The 24,152-nt window shown below is 42.2% G+C and overlaps 1 protein-coding gene across 1 annotated transcript in view; it reads left to right on the top strand.

Annotated features, from left to right (window-relative positions):
• Positions 1–13,146, top strand: part of LOC120224573 (CUB and sushi domain-containing protein 1-like) — a 124,331-nt gene extending 111,185 nt beyond the window's left edge. The window contains exons 4-6 of the mRNA XM_039222836.1: positions 781–905; positions 10,980–11,101; positions 13,084–13,146. Coding sequence (XP_039078767.1) covers positions 781–905; positions 10,980–11,101; positions 13,084–13,098 — 262 coding nt within the window. The 3' untranslated portion in view covers positions 13,099–13,146. The remainder of the gene's footprint in view (positions 1–780; positions 906–10,979; positions 11,102–13,083) is intronic.
• The last annotated feature ends 11,006 nt before the right edge of the window (positions 13,147–24,152 follow it).

The raw sequence follows: 24,152 nt of genomic DNA, 5'->3' as shown, positions 1-24,152 counted from the left end.
CCTATCACTGGCCTTCTGAACATAATTAATGTTTGTGATTATAACAAATTATTTACTGAGACATTTTCTCCTCTCCCTTTTCACTGGGAGAATTCTTGTTTCTTTTGTTATTTTTTCTTTTCTTTCTTTTCTTTAAACAGTCATCTTAGGGTCTGTGCTCTTGGCCAATCATAAGCACACATTACTGTTGATGAAATGCTCAATGTTGCATATCTGATCTCTACGGTTTATTCATCTTACGAAGTAAAACTTGATGCCAGTTGATTAATGACAGCCGGTTTCCTCTCCCCCAAGCTCCTAGTAACATCTTCCCTGCGCTTGAGTATTTTCAGAGCCACGTGAGTGGCACCACATAGCACTTGCCCTTCTGTGAACTGGGACGTTTTCTTAACCTGGACCTTTTCAGTCCTTGTTTTTGCAGCATATTTAGTCACGAAGAATGGCTCCAACTTTGTAGAATACACAATTCTTCCTACACACTTAAGCCATGGCAGGCAGTCAGGTCGCCTTCGTCACTTTGTCCATTTTAGAGACAGAGAGGAGAAATTAAAGCTCATGGATTTATTTAGCTGAGAAGTCAGCAGAAGAGAATTTGGACCCAGGTCCGGTGCTGTCTGTCCTGTGCTAAGTCACAGGGTTCTGTCTGAGCATTGTGTCTAACAGATCGTTTAGTGTCGTTTGGAGGGCATACACGCTGAAAACACTGTGCCCATTTTCTGTTACGAAGGCTTCTGTGAATAATTTGGGTTGTTTTCTGTTGTTGTTTTTTTAATTGTTTAGGGTTGGTGCAAGTGTCCAGTTCTCCTGTGAGGACAATTATGTGCTCCAGGGCTCCAAGAGCATAACCTGTCAGAGAGTCACAGAGACACTGGCTGCATGGAGCGACCATCGGCCCATCTGCCGAGGTAAGGAGCACGCGGCGGTGAGTTCTTCCTGCACACGTGTTGTGCTTTGTGAGGGCGCAGCGAAGCCTAGAGCAGCGCGGCGTCCACTGTCGATAGGCAGAGCAGAACACGGAAGATGCCGATGCACGGCTTTCTCGTGAGCTGAGTAGAACAGAAATATTTCTTCGGAATTTGTGGGAAGCAAACATTTCCAAGGAGAGTAGCGGTTTTTAAACTTCCAGAACTCCAGAAGCAAATCTGATCATTCCCATACATGCACACACACTTACTCAGTGTTACCTGGTACTCATATATATAGACATATATATATACACACACAGTTTGCACAGTACACGGAGTAACCTGATACTCATCTCTCTCTACATACACACAGTTTGCACAGTCTCGGTGTAACCTGGTACTCGTCTCTACATACACACAGTTTGCACAGTACTCGGTGTAACCTGGTACTCGTCTCTATATATACACAGTTTGCACAGTACTCAGTGTAACCTGGTACTCATCTCTCTCTACATACACACAGTTTGCACAGTACTCAGTGTAACCTAGTACTCGTCTCTATATACACACAATTTGCACAGTACTCAGTGTAACCTGGTACTCATCTCTCTCTACATACACACAATTTGCACACTCAGTGTAACCTAGTACTCGTCTCTATATACACACAGTTTGCACAGTACTCAGTGTAACCTGGTACTCATCTCTATATATACACAGTTTGCACAGTACTCGGTGTATACACACACACACACACACACACACACACACAGAGTACATTGCACAGTACTCGGTGTCCATGAAGTATGTATGTATCAAATCATTAGACCTTAAGTAGGACATATCGCGTCTCAGGAACAATAACAAATAATATATTTTTAAAACTAATGTTTCAAAGAAAAATATATTTTAGTATATTTTGGAGTAGGAAAACATGAAACAAGAAATTTGAATAGAGAGCCCTGAGATCCTCGAAAGAGGAAAATCTGAGATGTGCTAGTTGGATAAAGATCAGGTGACAAACATCCAGACCCAAGTGGAGCTTCACCCGGATGAAAATGGGCATCTGTCTCGCGGAGACACCAGGGGCCAGTATGGCGGCTCTGTTTCCGGGGTGGACTGGCCCCGAGACCCACTCTGTCTGCCCTGTGGTCAGACCCTCACCCTCACGGCCCTAGGCACCATCCACATCCCGGGTGACGGGATTCAGGGGTTAGAAGAAGTGGTTTGCGGCAAAGCACCTGTACTCCAGGGAGGGTCCCCGGGAAATGCCACACACATTTCCTCCTGCCCAGTCCACTGGCCAAACCCCAGCCATGTGCTCTTACCTGGCCGTGAGACTTTGAGTCGGGGCAGTCACATATGTAGCAAGTAATTGTATTTCCGTGGGAGAAAGGGGCAGCAGACATGCAGGCCATTGCAGTCTCTGCCAAGGAAGGTGTCGTCCTTAAGAGGGAGAGTTGGAGTGAGTCGCTGAGTGGATGTGTCACAAGTTCATGTTTGTTACTTGCTTGTTTGTTTGGTTCCATTTTGATGTTGCTTCTCTGTGTCACCTGCAGCTTTCTGTGAGTGAGAGGGCAAATAATGAGGCAATCATCCAGCCTTCTCTCATCCAGGCTGGCATTTTCGTACAGGGCTGAGTTGTAGCTGTAAGTGATATGGGTGAAAACAGGTGGAGTTCTGGGTGCAGGAGTGTCCCAGTTTCCAGACCGGAAAAGGCTTACCTGTGAGCATCATGGTTACATAAGAGATCTGCCCATTCCCCTCATCTGCCCTGGACTCCCCCCCCCCCAGCCACATAGCCCTCTAACGAGAGGAGAGCTTCCTTGCTAAGGCCAGCAGGCACATCCAGCCCTCCAGTCTGGAAAACACAGTCTTGCACAACATCAGGTAATCACCAGGCAGCATGGCCTGATCAGTCGCTCACCCTGCTGAAGGGCCAGACGTATTAGTGCATCTGTAGCTCAGTCCTGTGGGCCCTGTTTTGAGGAGGGCCCTCTCCACAAAACACAGAGTGCCAGCTGCATATGTAACTAAAGATATCTAGTAGGCAGATTAGAAGCCAGTAAAAAAGCAATTGTGAAACAGATGAAATTACGTTTAAGATTTTATTTAATACAATATGCCCCGAATATTATCATCCTAACATATAGTCAATATAAACATTATAAGAGGAATTTTTTTTACCTTCTTTCTCTCTTTTTCTTCATACCGTGACTTGGAAATTTGGGTGTATTTTATACGTCTAGCACATCTCAGTCAGACTAGCCACTCACCTGCCTCGTAGTATCAGGGCCCACTATGGACACCTCAATTCGGGACACTTCGCTGGGTCACAGGCCTAGCTCTTCTCCATCTGTGGGACGCAGTCAGCACCGCTGTAGCTGTGAAGGCAAGAGCTGAGTTCACCGAGTCATGCCCTGTTTGCCAGGGGGCATCCCTCACTATAGAATATACTTTCTTCCTTTAAAATTTTTAAGTTTCGGAATGCCTGCTGGCTTAGTCAGTTAAGCATCTGACTTTTGGTCTTGGCTCAGGTCATGACATGATGGTTCATGAGATCAAGCCCCGAGTTAGGCACCGCCAGTGTGGAGTCTGCTTGGGGCTCTCTCCCCTTGCTCTCTGCCCCTCCCCCACTCGTGCTCTCTCTCACATGCGTGCGCTCCCTCTCTCAAAATAAATAAACATTTAAAAATGCTGTAAGTTTCTGAGGTTGGAAGTATTTAGGAACCTGGAGTGTGTTAGCATTCTTTCCTTTAAATCGTGTCTCTACCTGCTTCTACTGATAAGTTCATCAATTGCAGAAGAGTGGAAAAAAAATTTTTTTAAGTGGAGATTTAAAAAAAAATAATAAGGAAAATTGAGATTTTATAACCATTTCTGTAAAAAGATAGCTTGAGATATCTAAAATGTGGGGGGAGATAGATACCATGAAACTTAAAGGTATTTTAAATGCTACCTAAAACAGACTGTCACAATAGTTTCTTAGCTGTCGATGGGCCCCAAACACCACAGGCCATTTTCTGAATTCCCTTTCCAGTCTGCGCGATCATGATACTAAATAGGAAGAGGAGAACATCATGGTTTAGGGTTTCCTGATTCATTCTGAGGCTTTAAAGGAGCCCTTATATCGATCATCTCAGCCAGCATGTTTTAAATCGACATCTATAAAAAACGGAAACCGCCCCTGGGCTGAGCTTTGCCCGCATTATGAGATTTCAGATTGTTAAATTAAGGGCAGGTTCTCAAGGTTCTCATCTTCTAGAAGGGTCTCTAACTCTTAAGCAATTATCGTACCTTCTCTACAGAAGGAACATCTGATGGAAGTGCTTGATAAATTGCAGTGAGTCAGAAGCGATCTTTCACATCTGGACACTGGTGTCATTAGCCAATGCTTACATTAGCTAATTAGCTTTGGGGATGGGATGGACGTTACCTTTTCCTTCTATTACCAAACAGACGAATGGTTGTCATACCTTGGTGATTATGCAAGTGATTTTGTTTGAAATTATGCTTGCATCATTTACTTCATGCTTACTTCATATGTAAGCAGCTATTACGATGTTTCACAGCGCAGAATATTATGAGCTGTTTAAAACTATGTAAAGTATCTTTGGCAGTAGATTTTTAAAGTAAGCAAACAAACAAACCAAGGAAGAGCACCTACTTTTTAAGTAAAACATGTCAGTTGGCATTTCATTCTGTCAATATTTACCAGGGCTTAAGAGGGAGAATTTCCTTTCATGCTAAGGCACTCTGATCTGTGGAATTAATATTTTTAGTTGCTCACTGAGTTGAAAGAGCACATAAAAAAAGTGAAGTATTATTTGCATTTGTAACTGTGGTTACATGGAAGGCAATTAGAGCCACCAGGGGTCCTAGAATAAAGCTCTTACCTTGGGACTCTAGGTCAGGTTAGCTAAGAATTACCTTCAATTTATTAAGTTGTCATTTACCAAGAACTTTTTATAGCTTATTTTTTCTTACCCATGTTTTATGTCCATGCAGAAATGACCTGGTAAATAGTAGACAAAAGGCCACTTCCCTGAACGAGGACTCTTTATTCGACTGGATTAAATTTCAAGTCAATGATAAGATTATACTTTGTATACTGATTATTTTTGGGGAAGATATAATCTCAAGAGTTAAAGAGACGTACATACTTTTAACTTTTAATTTAATTCCAGTGAATTTGGAAAAATGTCTGTTGTTGCTTCTAGACTTCCAAAGTGTTATGCTTTTTAGTTGAAGACTCCTTAGGTGAAAAATACATTTTCTCTCTTTTTTATGAGGTTACTAGAAATAATAAACCTGTGTATTTTTCTATCACTCTCAAATTCTGTTGACATGAAATGACTTGAACGCGAATGTTAATTTGGTGCTAATTATGCGCCTAGAACACGACACGGACCTTTCTGATGGAGCGTCCTCCACTGTTGTCCTTCTTTCTGGGACACTTGCCCTCAGGTGTCCATGTGGCTGTCCGGACTCCCCCTTCCTTCCACCACCATCTCTTTCAAAACCCTCCCGTGACCACTGTCTTCCCAAGCAAGTCCTTTCCAGATACACCCCAAACCCGTGCTCAGACCTTTCTAGAAAGCTTCTGTGTCCTCCGCACATTAGATTAGGTGGCATGCGTTTGTGTGTTAATTGCCCGAGGAAGGAAAGGATCCTACTGGTGTTCTGTCTCCACTGAACCTTCCATGCCTAGAGCCTTGCCCCGCCCACGGCAAGCCCTGCCCACGGCAAGGGTGCAACCTGGGTTTCTGAAATAGGAGTCTGAACTGTGCTGAGTGCCTTCCTTGCTCTCCTCCCTTAAGCCTTATGGCAATCACAGATGAAGCTGTGATTAGTACACTCATTGAACAAACTGAGCAGTGTGAAACGAATTAAAGCAAGATTAGATGTCCAGTAACTGCATTAACCAGTCATGGAACTCAGCTGTGATTAAGAAAAGTGACTCTTAACCTCTACAACACACTTTTTTCCACTTTGGTTGACAATCTGGATGAAACATGAAAGCTATGATTGATCAAAATGCTTTCTCCTAAAAACATACAAGAAACAGACTATCAAATATGCTATTAAAGTGTTTGAAACGTGCACCAGATGTGAGTCAGGGTAGCCTCTTAATTTAAATGTGGTCAGTGAGAATATTCCTCTCCAATTAATGTGATTAATTAGTTACTATAGAACAGTACAAATTCCTGGAACTGAATTTACCTAGATAGACAAATGATTACTTCTTATTATATAAGATAGATTATGTGAAACAAATATGTTTTATACCTAATATTCATTGATTCAATAGATAAATGGCATATATTTGCATCCAAAATCAGTTTCTTCCTGTCTGCTTTCCCTCTTGATATATTTTCAACTATCATTTTGTGATTCTTACTTAATTTTAAAAACATAAAACATATAAGTAAATTTTGAGCTTACAAGTATAGAACACTGCCACGTGAGTAATATTACCTGTACGTTGGTCATGGTTATTACCAAAGACCATGTAGTAAGCATTATTGATCATTTAAGTATATATTACTTTACATTAGAGGTTATATTTCCAGGAGGATCTTGATGAGGAAGAGCACGTAGCAGGTGTAGGAAGGGGTATTCAACTGTAATATATACAAACACGCACGTATACATTTCAATTATGGGGATATATTTAAATGTAGCTATAAAACCTTGTTTGACATTACTGTAGTGTCATTACTAAATTATGTCGGCCATTAAATCCTTTGTTGGCTAATTGGATGCCTGTTCCGTACAGAAGCAGCTGTTTGGAGGAAGACCCCCCACCTCCAAGGACACTGTGAAATTGCTCACTCATAATTAGAACAGGTTTGCTATGCTAACAGGATCGTACGTGTCCAAGAAGGTCCACGGTCCATGCCTAGCATGCAGTGAGGACCCAGCAAAGAGGCCAGGGTGCAGAGAGGCAGGCCATGTGGCAGATCTTCAGGGCTCCAGCCTTCCGTGTCAGAAAATACCATGGTTTTATGAATCTGCACAACATTGGTCGAGTTCTTGTTCGATTATAGTCAGAAAAAGCAACACAGATGTGCTTTGCAGTAAACTGCCACGGGCCATGTTCCTTTAGAAGGCTCTGGGCGCACCACCCAAGCCCTCAGCTCCCGCTCTTCCTGCCCCGCAGGCCATTCCCCCATATCCTTAGCGAACACAATCTTGGGTGAGGGGCCGGGCACAGAAGCACACTGACTGAACATTCTCATGGGTCTACGCCAGCTGTTGCCCACCCATCAGACACATTTCAGTGCCGCCCTCAGTGCTGGTTCCTCCATCGTCCCCTGCCTGGCCTGTGTCCTTTTTCAGCTCTTCCCATTCTTCCCCAAGAGCAGGTTTTTAACAGAAAAGTGACATCCAGTGGATGTGAAGGAAATTCACTTTCAGGTACTTGAAGCTGACGAGGGGAGGACATGGAGTGTGGCACGGCTAGCAGTGGGACTCACTCTGCTCTAAAACTCGGGGTATTAGGGGCTGGGGGCTCGGGCAGTTAGGCTTCCCACTTGGTTTTGGCTCAGGTCATGATCTCTCAGTTTGTGAGCTCAAGCCCTGCATCAGGCTCTGTGCCAATAGCTCAGCCTGTTTGGGATTCTCTCTCTCCCTCTGCCTCTCCCCCGCTTGCTTGCTTGCTGTCTCTCTCTCTCTCTCTCTCTCTCTGCTTACACACAAACTATAAAAATAAATAATGTTCAGGGATCTGGCCATTTCATATAACCCTGCCGCAGAACCATAGAATGGAAAGAAGGCCCCAGGGGACAGACTGCAGGAGATTCAGAAGGTCACAGCTAGTCTGCACAGTGGACACTGTACGCACCTGCACAGTAACGCACAGACCCACGACAGTTCAGGACACAGTAGTCGTATTCAGTGAGGACTCTGCACATGAATGATGGAACTTGGAGTGGTTGCCAGTGGAAAATCCGAGTTATCTGTGATTAGTAGAAGAATATTGATACAGAAGGCTGTACCAGTGAATCCTGATTGGTATGGTGATGACAGTATCATCATTCATTGAGGAAGCAGATGATAAGGGTGGGGAAGATTTAGAAGAACAAAGACTGAGGTCCCAGCTAAAGTTCTAACAGTTTCCTAAAGCAGAGGATTATAATTAAATAATTAGAGTTAGATCATATTATTTAAGGTCATTACATCTGATTTAAAAAACTCGAACAAGTATTTAGGAAGAAAATTATCAAATGCTAGGAAGTGTTCCTAGTATTAAATTAATATAGTGGTTAAAACAGAGAAAAATCCCTGCCCTGATGGACTGATTGAAAGAATTGGTAAAAAAAAAAAAAAAAAGTTAAAATTAATGGATTAGAAAAATGTATTACAAAAATAGAGATCTATTTCTATGACAAAAAGAAAACAAAAATTAGTTTACAAATTAATTTGACAATTTCTGATGAAAAAGATCCCTGAAGAGGCTGGATTCATAACTCACTCTATGTGAAACACAGTCCTAAATATGCACGAAAATGTGGGAAATGTACTGCTTTCCTATACATATTTTACTAATAGTTATCTCACTAAAATATATAATCACTAAAAATCCCATTTCTCCAAGCAGTGGGTAAGATGAATTTCATGGAGCGCTGAGGAGGCAATTTGAATAAGTCAAGTTAAGGGTCAAGCTTGAAAGCAGACAAGTGGGACATAAGGCCGTTGATGGGATGTCAGATTCGGTGAACTTTTCAGCAGAGTGACAGCTGGGACTAATGACTGGCTGGGCACAGATTGTCGGTGGGAATGTAACAATTAGTTCCCGACTGCACTCACTCACTCACTCTTCTGATGTTTTTTTGAAGGTTGACATACTTAGAATGGCACATCGGTAATATTAATTCAAAATTAAATCAAAAAATATTTACCGAGTAACATAACATAATAGCAACTTTTCAGTATGAAACTTAACAAAGAATGAGTGTGTAACACAAAGGCATTGTAAATCAAAATGTATTGATGATAACTTTTCTTCTAAGATTTTCTGATGAATACTGCTCACAGGGCGCCTTAGGAAACTTTCGCATCTGAAGCTCATTGACTCTCTGACAACATGCTCCTAAAAGCGGGTTCTATAGCCTGTAGAGGTAGATGTCTTTGTGTGCAGTTAGCTCTTGGCCTGATCATCTTTTATGCATCTTTATTTAAGAAATCTTGTCCATTTTCAAAGTAAATGCCAACATGTTAAATGTTGGTTTTCCTGTATTTTTGTTAATTGATGTATAGGTTAATTCTTAGCTAATTATTTTCGTACTAAGTATCGAGCTACTGAAAATTGTCTACTCTTGCCCCATGTTTATGTCAGCAGCTCTAGACGCTGGCCATGGTGCTGCTGCTCAGGGGAGGTGCTTTCCCAAGGTAGAAAAACACAGCGTTGTACGACAGATAGATGTGTGAGTCATTACGATAAAGAACTCTTATCAAGAATAGGTATGAATTACATTATTGTTATGTCCATATAAATAGACAAGAGGCATATATTCCTGGGGGCAGCCGGAAAGAGCTCAGTTACTTGGCTTCTCCTGACTTGTCTGCTGTAAGATGGCCCTTGGAAGTCAGAATCCTGTTCTGACTACGTCTCCCAGAATAAAGCTGGCCATGGAGGGGCATGCAGCCAAGGAAAAGATCAAAGGCAAGATGGGTCATGATATGGATTCAGCTTTTGTTGGGTGACAGTTTAATTGGTTTGTGTGATATGAAACCTTAGAAATATGAACTAGTGCTTTCCTTGTATTAGCTCTATATTGTGAAATCAGTTTCTTTTGCTCTTTTCACAAACCCAGTTTAAATTATTTTTTAAATGTATATTTATTTTTGAGAGAGAGAGATTGGGAGGGACAAAGAGAGAGGGAAACAGAGGATCCAAAGTGGGCTCTGCTGAGACCTAGGAGCCTGATGTGGGGCTTGGACTCACAAACCATGAGATCCTGATCTGAGCCAAGGTCGGATACTCAATGAACTGAGCCACCCAGGCACGCCATCCCCGCCCCCCAGTTTATATTATTAATGTTAAGACTAGATTCCATTGCAGGCTGACTTTTGGTTTATAAAAATAATGTATCAGTTTGAAAGAAGAAGAAGAAAGTTCCATTCATAAAATGGAGGTCAGTTGAAATATATACATTTAAAATTTTTTTTAATGTTTATTTTGAGAGAGAAAGAGAGAACATGAGTAGGGGAGGGACAAAGACAGAAGGAGAAGGAGAACACAGGGGAGAGAAAATCCCAGATGGAGAATCCCAAGCAGGCTCCACACTGTCAGCACAGAGCCCGGTGGGGGGCTCTCTATCTCACAAACTGAGAGCATGACCTGAGCCGAAATCAAGAGTCTGACGCTGAACCAACTGAGCCACCCAGGTGCCCCTGAAATACAATTTTTACATATAAACCTCAGTAACATTTGTTAGGTTATGTCATTTCTGTAGTTTTCTGGGTCTTTTCAGTTTAAGGTCATTTCTCTTTTAGAGCTACCATTTCTATTTTCTTTCTTTAAATTGTCAACTACATGTTAATCTCCTGCTTGCATTGTGCTGTAAGGCAATTTGTATCATTGACTATAGACTGGAGTCTAAAGCTTGGAAGAGACCTTGGAGATGACCTGTCATACCATCACATTTAGAATGGAGAGGTGGAATTGTCATACAGCGTAGGGCATGGGGGTCTGGGGGTCTCGAGCTGCCCTGCACTTTCCCCTCTATCTTGCTGCATCTGTGTCCCACCAAGGGAATGCAGACTCTCTCTGAGTCAGATTGGGTTTTGAGATGGACTTATTTGATCTGGCATCACCCATGGTGATATCAGCGACAAGGTCATCCTGTGAATGGAGCCTTGGGAAATTTCACAGAGAGCTCCAGTCTAACATTGCAGATGTCGAAAAGGGACCTGATGGCTGAGTCCATTGTACTTGCCAACTTGAGTTCTTGAACCACATTTTATCGTAACTGGTGAACAGCTAACTTGATGTTTCATGTGCCTGTTTTGTCTTCAGCACACAGATAACGTGTTGAAGAAAGTCACACGATCTCTGTTTTTTTCTAGCTAGAACATGTGGATCGAATCTGCGTGGACCCAGCGGCATCATTACCTCCCCGAATTACCCAGTTCAGTATGAAGACAATGCTCACTGTGTGTGGGTCATTACCACAACAGATCCGGACAAGGTAAGTTTTCCACCTTCCCCCTTGGTGCCGCGGTATCATGGGCGCTCTGACTCGGACGCTGTTTGAGAGAAACAGCCCTGTGAATGTGGTTCCCCTTACAGTTTGCTGTTTGCATTCAGAGCTCAGGCTGCCTTCTGAGCACATATATCCACCCGTAGTGGACGAAGTCTAGGACTCCAGTATAAAGTGAGTTTTGCTCATTTGGTTGCCTCCTCCTGGTTCTGAAGGTTATGTCTATGTTCCCTACCCCCCACCCCAGTTTTGTTGAGATATGATTGACATATAACATTAAGGTGCATAATGTAATTATCCGATATATGTATGTTTTGCAAAACAGTTAACATACATTATCTCATATAATTACCAAGTTATTTTCTTGTGATAAGAACTTTTGAGATCTGTTCTCTTAGCAGCTCTGAAGGATACAGTACAGTAACTATGAGGGTCATGGAATCAAGCCGGGATCAACAGTGGCTTTAGGGGGGAGCAGTGAAGCCCTTACCAGAATGAGGGAACGTTGCAGCCCCCTCACCGCCCCCCCCCCCGGGGCAGTCTACTCCACATGCACAGTTCCTGCACCATTGTTAATAGTGACCTTTTATTCTCCAGATCATTCTAGTTTGGAATAATATAAATTCTCCCTACCTTGAATCAGGGAAAGGGCCTCAGGAAGCAGGAGTTTATTTTTTTGTTTTTTTTAATGGGAAGAGATAATGAGTTTGGTTTTAGGCATAATGAGAGTGAGGCACCTGCTGTATATTCATTCAAGTGGATATAACTGGTAGAGGTAAATGTGGAATTCACAAGTGTGCTGTTAGCTGCCAGGATCTAGGATATGCACCATGTCATGTGGAGAAGCCAAATAGAGTCAAAGAGACTCGTGCTGGTGGCATATTTTCTCTCTGTGTCACTGGGAGGGAGACCGAGCCTCCCTGTAATGAATGATGGGGTTGTTGCAATTCTGCATGTCAGGTGAAGGGCTGTAAAGTGCGGGAGTCCTTTGTATGGAAGGGTCAGCAGACCCCGGCTGTTGTGATAGGTCACGCACTGGCTCCAGGGTCAGTCTTCAGGGAATCTGAGTCACACCCTCACAATGTCTCAAAATTCATTTAGACCTAGATTGCATATAAACAATCATGAATATTTTGATTATTACACATACACCCATGTATCTGGTTTTCTTTCTTTCTCGTACATACTGGAATACTTGAAGTCTCTGTACAAAAGGAAGGTTAGACTTTCTATTATCTGAACCCTTCACCCGACAGACAAGAAACCGAGATCCAGGGAATGAAAACACTTGGTAAAGTCTTCCTGGCCATTTTGCTCCTAAGAAAGGATGAGAGCGTGTGTGTCTCTTTACTGCACTGTGACGGCCCTTCATTAGCTCTGTTCCTAAGAAGACCCATTTATTCCCACAGCTACACATTCCATCATCACTGTGCGGGGCGCCATGTGGAAACGGAGTAATAGGTTCTTCAGTGCCTAGATAGGAGCTTTGGGGCTGTAGGTCTTAGAAAAAGGGTTGAAGAAACATTATTTCGCATGACAAAAGGGGAGAGCCAGTGAGATTCCATTTTAATTCAGGAGCTCAGGAACATTGCTGAGGATTTAAGTGACTCCCCTCTTTACTGCTCCACCTTCCAGGGCAGTAATGATGCCCGCCCCCCTCAGGTCACAAGATAGCTCTGGCATAATCCTGTTCACTGGAGAAATGAGCCATGTCTTTCTAAAAAATGGAAGGAATTTTCTAGAATGTCCCTAGCGGACTTCCCTTCAGGTCCACCCGAATCGAATGCCTATGGTCCAGCTCCTAGGGAGCCCGGAGGAAAAAGCCTCTGGAAGGCAGAAAGCAGGCTGATGGTAGTGGGAAACCAGTTGTGCACACAAGCAAAATGCCGAAGAAAGAGACTTGGGTTATTATCAGGTTCATATTTTGTAGATGATGCACTTCAGATCCCATTGTTTTCCTGTTTTGCCAGACTCCAGAAGGCTAACGTCTGATAAAATGCATGAGGTGTGTTCTCTGACGATATTTCAACATGGCCAGACTGCAAAACGATAAATAAAATAATGGACACATGCCATTTGGATTTACATATTTCTCTCATTTCAGGGGTTTTGCTTTTCTAACTCATCTTTGTATGCATTTACACAGATTTTTCTAATGATTCTATATAAATTTGGCTGATGCTAAACAGGCAACAGTTAAGTTACATTTCAGGAATCTTGTGTTATAGTGCTTCAGTAACTTCTTTGCCTTTCTTTGTTTATTTTGGTGAAATGTTCAGAGAAGAAACAAGACATTCCAGGTTGACGCACTCCTGCACACCAATACTCTTGCTAGAGCACCACTTAGACACCTGAAGGCATCTCAATTAAGCAGAATTACCATCCAAATTAAGAAGCAGTCACTGCCATTAAGTATAATTAGACTTAATTTGATTCCTTGGGAGACCTTCCAAATAAGGGGGTTTCCCGAGTAAGCACATGGTGATGAAGGCATATTACATACTGAGCATGAGAGAGAAGAGTGGTTATGTAAAGATTCCCAGACAATGACTCTTGCTAGAAGCATTAACAAAGAATTTGAGATAAGAAGTGTTGGTGTACCTCAATCTGTACGTTTGACTTGCACACCTTTGAGAAATAAGGTGGGAAAATGAAAATCACTTTCCAATGTCAATTAGAGATTAGTTGATACACTCCTCTTCTGTTGAAACATTAATGTTCTCTTAATGATTTATAGTCTTTCCAGGTCTTATTTTTGCTTTGACTCATATATAACCCAGTGACAGGCTGCTGTATAACCAAGTGACATGTGTCAGTTTATGTGAAGCATTAACATAAAATTGCATGTACAAGATAATTAGGAGGCTCAGTGTCTGGTAGTAATGAATATTACAATTTGTCATATTGTGGAATGTCTTCTTAAAAAGAATACTAGAAATATATATGTTTATAAATAAATAGGGACACTTGGGTGGCTCAGTCAGTTCAATGTCCAGTTTTGGCTTTGGTCAAGATCTCACAGTTCATGAGTTCAAACCCCACATCAGGGTGATTTTGCTCTGATAGTATGGAGCCTCCTTGGGATTCTCTCTCTTTCCTGTCTCTCTGCCCCTTCCCTACTTGCACTCTATGAAAAATAAATAAGTGTTAAAAATATATAAATATACAATTTTCTTAATATTAATGGGATGTACATTATTATTGAATAAATATGAATGTATTACCCAGTGTATATTAAATAATATATTAATTGTAAATCATAATTATAAGACAATTTAATGCATATAGATTTATATTTTAGGAGAACCTATTAGGTAGTGTGTTCTAGAGAGAAATTTAAAAAGAAATTGTCCTCAAGAAGATTCAGTTTAGCGGAGCAGATTTCTAAACAGCCAAGTACAGCTGCTCCCACCATACTAGTCTAGTAAAAATCCAATAAAAATTAATTCAGTAATGAGATACTGATTAATGTAGTTCATTGTATACACAGTCAACAATTCAGCTTTCTCAGATAAAACTAATGACACATGTGTGACCAAATTCTTGAGACAGTCATATATGGCTGATGAGCTATAGAGTGGAGGCGTTATCAGCAAACGCTCTCAAAAGTCCGTCCCTGGGGTTTCCTTCGGGAAGGTGGAGGGCAGACAGCTTTCCCTGGAGGCCTTGCGAGGCCACACAGGCGTACATCTGTATGTGCATATGTATCATGGGTGTACATTGGGGGCGCAAATGTATACACATACGTGCATACACATACATTTGTATCTCAAATAATTTCAGTACCTAATTTTACATTGAGCTCCTTGGAAAGTATTTTTGTTGATGTTAAACTCCTTGAGGGTTTCAGTGATTTTAAGCATTTGAACTTTGTCTGCTCAGGTTTCTAAGACAAAATGCCTCAGTTAGGGTAGCTTATAAACAAAGAGTTCCAGGATCTGGGAGTCTCAGATCTGGGTGCCAGCATGTGAAGGCCCTTGTGAGGAACATGAGGCCAGAGTGAAGCACCCAGAACACTGTCTGCCTAATGCTGCCTGCCTCCCCTCCCCTCCACTACCTCCTCCTTCCCCACCCTTCCCTCCCCTTCCTCCCTCTTCCTCCTCCCTCCTTGCCCCACCCCTCCCCCTCCTCCTTACTGCCTTCCCTCCTCCTCCTCCCCCCTCCTCCCTCCTCTCTCTCCCTCCTCTCTGCCTTCCTCCTCATCTGCCTTTTCTTCTTCTCCTTGGTGATTATTAATGACTACACTCAAGGAGCCATAGAGGAGACCCTGAAGGACAGGTGAAGGATTTAAATGCTGTGCTTGAGTGGGTGTCAGGAAACAGAGGAGAAGAATGACGTTGCCATGTCCATGTCTCAGAGAGGTCACTCTGTCAGGAGTCGGGTGGACACAGGGCAAGGACCCGTGACTGGAGGCAGAGACATCAGCGCGTTGGTATAAACTTGAGAGATCATGTGAGCCTACGTCAGCACAGTGGAGTCAGGATCGGAGAAGAGAAGACGAATTTGAGAGGCATTTAGGGAATAGGTAATGAGACGCAGCAATTGATACATTGATATTACACCTTCTATTAAATGCATCCCTGTCATTGTCTAAAGAAAAAATAAGACTTGCTGAAATTTAATGCTTGTAAGAAAGTGCAACCGTGTGTTAGACTCCTTTTTGGGGAAGGAGCATTAACTTTTATTACACAGATTTTGTTACATAATTTGACATAAATTCATACAGATGTAGAAAAGGCATTCGTTTGCATTCAAATTATTTTAAAGTTAAGGTAGAACTAAATATTTTGCGTGACAGTTTCTGGTGTTCTAGATGGAGTGTGGATGGATGCAGGTGCGTAGGTTATGCTGAGCCAGCAGGGATCCCGGGATCGGCAGAGAGACTGTTAGACACCGTCGCTGTGGGAAGCGTCTCCGTCAGCTGTGTCCCCGACGCCTTCCCGACCCAGTTACCAGTTCTCTCCCGTCCTTGTCCACTCTTCCTCCCCGTGTTCTGTCTCCGGGGTGGCCCTTTGTCGCCAGCTCCCCCCATCAGCGCCGTTTAATAAGTTTATCTTTTCCATGAACAAAGTCTGGCTCCTTCCTTCTCAAGTCTCCGTAGACGCTCTCCCTGGCACCCTTTCCTTCCTGCCACAGGGGAGCCCGCCTGCCCCCGTTGCCGCTGCCCGGTGTTTTTGCAACACTCCAGTTACTGCCTTGTTACATCTCATTTAGTTATTGTTGTCATCTCTTCTTGGTTCTCCAAAATAAAATAGAAAACAGGGTCCATGCTTTTGATTTGCTTGCATGTTAAGCCAAAACATGAATTACGCACACGCACATGTGTATGTATATAAATACATACACACACATGCATGATGGAGGCAGCATGACTAATCTGTTAGTGGTGCACAGACTACAGTACAACGTAAACACAACACAAAACAAAAACAAAAACAAAACCCTGCAGAGGTGTGGACAAATGATCTCCAATATTTTACTCAGTGTAAGTAATTGAAGAGCTAGGCTGGAATCTGGCTTATTTATAGAAATGTAGAAGAACAGAGTACCCAAGTAACACTGTACACAGATTTCCTGAGGTCTTTTGTGTTTGTTTGGTTTTGTTTTTGTTTCTGTTTTAATAAAAGGGGCTTTAGGAGAGGAGACTTTAATAATTGTATGTCCAGAATCTGGAAAGGATGAATCTTTGTCCTCAAGACAGAAAGGTAGAGAAGGGCTTTTGTTTGTTTTGTTTTCTATGAGTAACATGCATGTGTGCATGTGTGTGTGTCTGTTTTATGATAAAAAGAGGCAGAAATAGTTTTCCCATTTAGGTTTACATGTCTTAGAAGTAGTCACCATTTTTTTTCACCTTTTGCCTTTTAGCATGTATTAAGTACATATTTCCTGCATCAAAACACATTTCCTTTTGCATTTTTCTTCTTTTCAGGGGTTTTCTTATTTAAAGACATTAGTAATTACACAAGTAGGGAAAACAGCACACAACGTGTCCATTCGGTGTATTGTTGAACCACACACACTTGCTTATTGGTAGAGAGCAGTGAACAGAGCAGCGATGGTCTCTGCACGGAGACAGCCCTGCACAAGGGGGAGACAGAAAGTCAGCCAACAACCCCGTAACTAGGTGGAGTCACATAAAGCAGGTACGTGGCAGGCGGTTCCTGGGCAGCGATGCAGGGCCCATGGCAGCACACTGATGTCCTTCAAAGCGCACCCTGAGTGGAACTTGCGATTGTCATAAGAACACTCGGCACTAAGAGTCTGTCAAGTTAATGGTTGCCACCATGCTTCCAGCTCATTTCTCTTTTTTCCGGCCCCTCTGTACTTCTTTTTCTTCTCTAGTTACTTGAAGAGATATTTATAATTTGGGGATCTTCTCTCCCCACACACATGATTCTGGGGTCTTACAGGGCAGTGGCATGGTAGAAGGAGAACCAGATGTTTTACCGAAAACCCCAGGTTCCAGCCTTTGCCCATTTCCTAGCTGTGCGGTTTCAGAAAAACATAAAATCTATCAGTTGCCTCATGCGCCACATAATCTTAATAATGATAATAATATGTAGATAAACTAATGGTATTTCTGTGTTTATCAGATGAATGTGCATATAGGGAAATGACTCTAAGTTACTAATGTCTCACTGCTACAATGATAGGATCACCTCCTGGTCTCTTCTCCTTTTCCGGTGTTTCTTTGCATTCCATTGCTTTAAGGACTCTTCTCTGGAGAGAGTAATCAGTTATGTAATCAGGTTACCTGTACACAGTGCTGGAAGTCCAGATAAACCCAGGGCATTTCTGGGGCATCCTAATAGCCTTTCGCGTGCACAGATACAGAGAATATTAGTTCTCTCTTGCTTAGCAATTTGCTGCTCCTACTAGAGCCTTTCTGAGTCCTTCATTCTGTCATGGAATCCAGACAACACCCTTTATTCTAGATACATTTCCTCCTCTATCACCTCCAGTTGAGCATCTTTTCTTCACCGCAAATATCTTCTGGATTCACTCTCCCTTTTCCATTTTCCACGAGTGACTACTCTAGGTCAGTGTCCTCTGTTAATGTGTACTGTTTATTGTTGTGAGATAGCTCAGCTGTTTGTCTTGTTCTGTTCTCTACCTTCCTAAGTTATTTTCCACAATAAATGGGAAATATCTTTTCTAAAAACTAAATATATGTCTAAATGTGCATGTAATAAATACATGATCACTATCTTACAAAATCAAATGACACAGATAACTAGAAAGCAAAAACCAAAGGAACTAAGTGTTTCAGTCCCAGAGGTGAGCAGTACTAACTATTGGCACATACTTTTTGTAAGACTTTTATTAGTTTCTAACCATAAACACATATATAAGAACACAGGTTTCCTTTATTTCTTTCTTTCCTTCCTCCTCCCCCCCGGTTCTTCTTAATGACTTCTTTTATTTTAGATATCATGCCAAAATTTTATAGATCACTTTGTTACTTTATAATGCATGTGTGTGTGTGTGTGTGTGTATACATATGTATGTGTATGTGTATACATATACATCTATAATGCGAATATATAGTATATGTCCAGGTATAATTAATTTATATTGGATGGAAAATATATCTATCCAAATATAATTTACTATATTTAATAGCTGCAGAGTATTTTATTCTATCAGCTTCTTCCTTTAAACAGGTATTTAGACTGCACCCGTTCTCTGTAATCATAAACCGTGCTTCAGCAGACATGTTTATGTTCCCTCTCTTTGCAACTATTTCAGTAGGTTAAAGTCCTTGAATTAGAATTACAGTAATAATTTACACACATTTATAATTTTGATGCTTATTTCCCAAATACTTATCCTGCGTTAAAATTGTGCTCATGGAAACTCCCACCACAGTGTGTAGATGTCTGCATTTCTACAACATGGAGAACAAAGATAAAATATGACTGTTGTACTTCAGCATTATATCCTCAGCAATTCTCTATGGTTCGTTGGAGAAAGTCCTTTTCATAAGATCTGTCTTTTATGGCAGGGCAACTGACATCACTCCACTCTCATTTTATCATTTGTCCCTGCATGCTTAGTCCCCGGCCACACTATTAAACTCTCAGATCTTGAAAGTATTGTACCTCTGCAGACTTGTGCACCTTTTCATGCACCCCGAACAAAAACAAGGTACCAGGGTGAAAATGCTTATTATTGAATAATTGAAGCAATTATTGAAGCACTTGCAATTATTGAAGCAATATTTATCATTGGATTCATGGCATAAATTTTATACTATTTTGCAAGCCAATGAACTAATTAATGGGTTGACCACATTATTTATTATCTGAACCAAAACTATTTTAAAGGGTAATGTATTAATAATAGACCTGGAAACAGTCAAAAAGTACAACCACTCAAGGTAAACCAAGACCTATGTCACCCTATAAAGGGACAAAGGGAAAAGCCCTGTGTTATTTTCCCTTCTGTAGTTGTAAAAAAAGATTATGTCCATACTCCCAGCATTTCAAAGGCAGGCAGGGGAAATGGTCAAATCTCCCAAAATACAGGAAAATTCCCCAGTAATAGCTTTGTGTGACCAATTCCTAACTTGCTCAAAGCTACAATTAAACATTGTGCCTCTTTACAATTTTTTTTTAATGTTTATTTCTGAGAGAGAGACAGCATGAGCAGGGGAGGGTCAGAGAGAGAGGGAGATACAGAATCTGAAACAGGCTCCAGGCTCTGAGGTGTCAGCACAGAGCCCGACATGGGGCTCGAACCACGAGATCATGACCTGAGCCGAAGTCTGACACTTAACCGACTGAGCCACCCAGGCACCCCACATTGTGTCGTTTTAAAGAGTATTTTATTTGTTTATTGATTAATGACACAAAATATAACAGTACATCTTAGGAATTTTAAATGAAATTAAATAAGTTACTTAAATTACCTTTTGCAAGCAAGCCTGTGTCTGTCACGTCTTTGAATGTACACTCTCTTGCCCAGATAATGGCCTGTAGTGAGAACTAATAAATGATTTTTAATAAATGGCTGTAATTATAACCAAGCATTTACTGTTTTATGTCACTGGGGAGGCAGAGAAGGTCATGTTTTAATTGAAGTTTTTGTTTGTTTTGAGAGAGAGAGGGAGAGAGAGAGAGAGAGAGAGAGAGAGAGAGAGAGAATTCCAAGCAGGCTCTCCACTGTCAGCATAGGGCCTGATGCAGAGCTCGATTTCACTAGCCAGGAGGTCATGACCTGAGGTAAAATCAAGAGTCAGATGCTTCACAGACTGAGCCACCTAGATACCCCTTAAAAAAAAAAAAAAAAAAATATATATATATATATATATATACATACACATACAGATAGATACAGATATAGAGATATAGAGATAGATATAGATATATATTTAATTATTTGCAGGCCAACAATGCCACGAGTCTGCATATTATTTGGGTCCTGAATATGGCCACATATTTATACTAATATGCTTTCAGATAAACAAAATGCTATTTTTATTGGAAAACCTATTGCATATCACACAAAAGGTGCAGTTGACACTATCAAGCTCAGTTGTGGTTAATATTCTGCAAGCAGTTGGCTTCCCCATATTGTGTTACTTTACACTTGCCAGTCCGTTATTTTGACAGTGATCTAGTGGTTCCTATCAAGGCGTACACTTAAAAAGAGAATATTCTAGAGGCCTGGATACTGTGTTCTGCGTGCCTTCACAGCCCTCTACGGGATGGTTTGATGCGTGTATTTGCAAGCCTGTGTTAATGACCCGGTAATTGTTTTTGGGGGCTTGCGCTGAAGTGTGAAGCGTGTTGACTGCTGTCAGCAGTGCCCAGTTGGCCCGTGGCGGTGGTGGGGAGCAGCGTGGCATGCTGGTGCTGACCCCATGGCCTGCCTCCGTGGCCAGGTGCTGAACCGAGTACACCGCCGAGGTGCGAGAGAGGTGTGGCGTCAGACCTTCCTTTGAGACGTGCTGACGATGCAGAGGCAACAGTTACTGTTTTCTTACTCGGAGGCAGCAGGCCCCTGGGTGCCTTCATCGAAGTCAGTGACGAGAATCTGAACTTATCTGCAATAGGAATGTTTTGTTGTTGAAGAAAAGGCTTGTATTTCATCTGACACATTTTTTCAGATGACTGAACCAATTAGATTATCTCACAGGATCTCTTCTAACTTCTAACAGGATGAACGAAACTGTTCTTAATGAAGTATTTCATGTTTATAAAATCATGACATTTATAACTAGGACATTTACGATTCTGAGTAGTTCTGGGGTCTGGTGCTGCCAGGTACTGTGAGGAGTCTTAGGTAAGGAGGGCAGATGTGGAACAATACAGGGGTTTTTAGTTTATTTATTTTTGCGAGGGAGAGAGCAGAGGAGGGGCAGAGAGAGAAGGGGACAGAGGACCTGAAGCAGGCTCTGTGCTGACAGCAGAAACCCCAGTGTGGGGCTCGAACTCACAAACCATCAGATCATGACCTGAGCTGAAATCAAGAGCAGGATGCTTAAGTGACCGAGCCCTGCACGCACCTCTAGAAGCGGTTTTCATATCACATTTGACTGATTTGCAGAGCCCTATATAGAATCGGTGATCAAAATACTCAAGTATATACATTTCACCTAGAAATATATGGCACCAAAAATATGCATCCTGCTATGTATACACACACACACAGACACACACACGTATGTACACATATATTTGTGTATATATAAACAGTGCGTACTGTTGTCCCGCTGTCACACCGAGGCACGCGGGGCCCTTCCCCGGGGCGCTGCCCGGCGTTGGTGCCCCTCGCGCGGGTTGGGGAAACACTGGCAGAGGTTTCCCCTGACGGCATCGCAGCAGGGGGCCGCTGTCCTGCATCCGTCCTGGTCACTCACGTAGGACTTCCGTCTCCCTGGCCCCGGCTCTCCTGACGTACGGTTCCGATCACTTCTCCTCTTTGGGTTTATGTTCCCCCAACACTCTCCATCGGCGGATGTTCTGAAGGGTCAGTATTCCAGGTACCATACCAGGCTTAGGTAGCAGCCCGCACCAACTCAGCGGAGCCCGGGTGCGACCGTCCGCGGCCGTTTCTCCCGACTGTCAGTTCTTCGAGCGGCCCCTGTGGAGCTGACCCTGGGGGTCTGGCTCCAGGCTCTCGTCAGGGCGGCAGCTGTGCGGCCATCCAGTCCTGCCTCTTTTCGGTTCTAAGTCCTTCCTTCTTTTGGACCTGTCTTCGCCTCAGCATCGGGTCACCGAGCAGCGAGCGTCCTGCCCCCCAGCTCGGGCGCCTGTGCAGACGGGAGGCCGCGTCCTGCAGTCACCGTGTTGACGGCACACGCTTGCCGCGTGCCCCGCATGTTGCTGCACCCGGCCCGCACTGCGTATTAAACGGGTCAGACGTGTTCAAGGTGTTTCCTACTGCTCTCAGTCTGTTCCTTTGTCCCCTGGCTCCTCCGCTTTCTCCCCTCCTTCCCCTCCTCCTTTCCACGGAAGGTAGAACTTAGGCAGCTTTGTTTTAGAGTCCAGTTGCCGGAGGTTGTCATGGCAGAATTGAGCTGAAAGAAGAACTGTATTATAATGATGACGTTCAGTAATCATAAAGTCAACATATGAAGACTGTGTGTCTGATATTTGTTTATTCAGAGCTATAGTATGGGCTTCTGCAGACTTTCCTCCAGTTTCACTGAAGTATATTTGGCAAATACAAAATTGTATAGGTTAAGGTATAAACTGTGATGTTTTGATAGATGTGAACATTGTGCACGGACTCCCACACTCGAGCCGAGTGACATAGTCGTCACCTCACAGAGTTCCCTTTCCTTTCAAGTTAAGGTAATTGAGTTTCCGTAATTGTGAGAGCAATTAAGATCTACTCTTTTGGCGAATTTCAAGTGGATACTACAGTGTTGTTACCAGTCACGATGTTACACGTCGTATCTCCAGACTTACTCATCTTGCATCATGAAGGTTTGTACCCTTTGAGTAATGTTGCCCCATGTCCCCACCCCATGTCCCTTTCTTCTCTTCAGACTATTCATTGTTCTTATACAGTAAAATACTATCCTCATTTCTGCCTCAAGTTGCTACTCTCATAAAGAATACTTCTTGTCTATCTTCTTTTTTCTGTTTTATCTATTCTGTGGACCGAGATGTGAAGGAGATACAGTAGTAAAAATTCGTAATATATCCCTCTAGAGCACACACATTCACATACTATTATTCTAAATTATAAATGTATATTTCAGTTCTTTTTGGAAAATAGGACACAGAGAAAGTAAATGTCATCAAAATTCTATCATTTAATATAGAAACGAATTATGTTCTACTGTCTGCCCACTATATAGGAATCTGCTTTTCTGTGACTATATAGATATGGATATTTATACATTCATGTATTTGTAATGTGAGTATTAATGTGTGTATATATGTACATATGATGGAATATATATGCACATAATATAAATACAAATATTAATATCTTGCAATTCTTTGCTTATTTTTTCCTTAATAAAACACAAAAATCTCTTTAGATCTATTTGTTTCTATGTCTACTTACTCACTTTAGTATCTTCAGAGTGTCCGTAAATATGAGCATCCTAAAAGTTGTTCAGTCATTCCAAGTTAATAGGTATTTCGGTTGTTTCCAAAATGTTGTTCTCATAAGCAGTGCTACAGTGGTCATGATTATTATTGTTACGGGTCCCATAAAGCCCCGGTGGTAATTGTTGACTACCCAGAATCCGTACAGCCCTGCCTTCCCCATTAGCTCCTTCTCATCTCGGTTGCCATGGGCACCCTGCCTCTGTAGTATCTCAGTTATGTGGCATCTAGTGTCTCTGACAAATTCTCATAATAGTGAAGAAGCTAAGGCACTAAGCAGATAGAAGGTTAGGTTATCAATCAGCTACCTGGGCCACATACTTGGTATTTTATAAACTGGTTTATCTGAAAAGGCAATTAATGACCTCCTGAATTATTATAAAAAATCCCTGAAAGGGGCGTCCAGGTGGCTCAGTCGGTTGAGTGTCCAACTTCAGTTCAGATTATGAACTCAGGGTTTGTGAGATCGA

This window comes from Hyaena hyaena, unplaced genomic scaffold (assembly GCF_003009895.1).
Source record: "Hyaena hyaena isolate Hyena2069 unplaced genomic scaffold, ASM300989v1 scaffold_1192, whole genome shotgun sequence".
In the NCBI taxonomy this organism is placed as follows: domain Eukaryota; kingdom Metazoa; phylum Chordata; class Mammalia; order Carnivora; family Hyaenidae; genus Hyaena; species Hyaena hyaena.
This window is presented reverse-complemented; position numbering and strand designations above follow the sequence as displayed.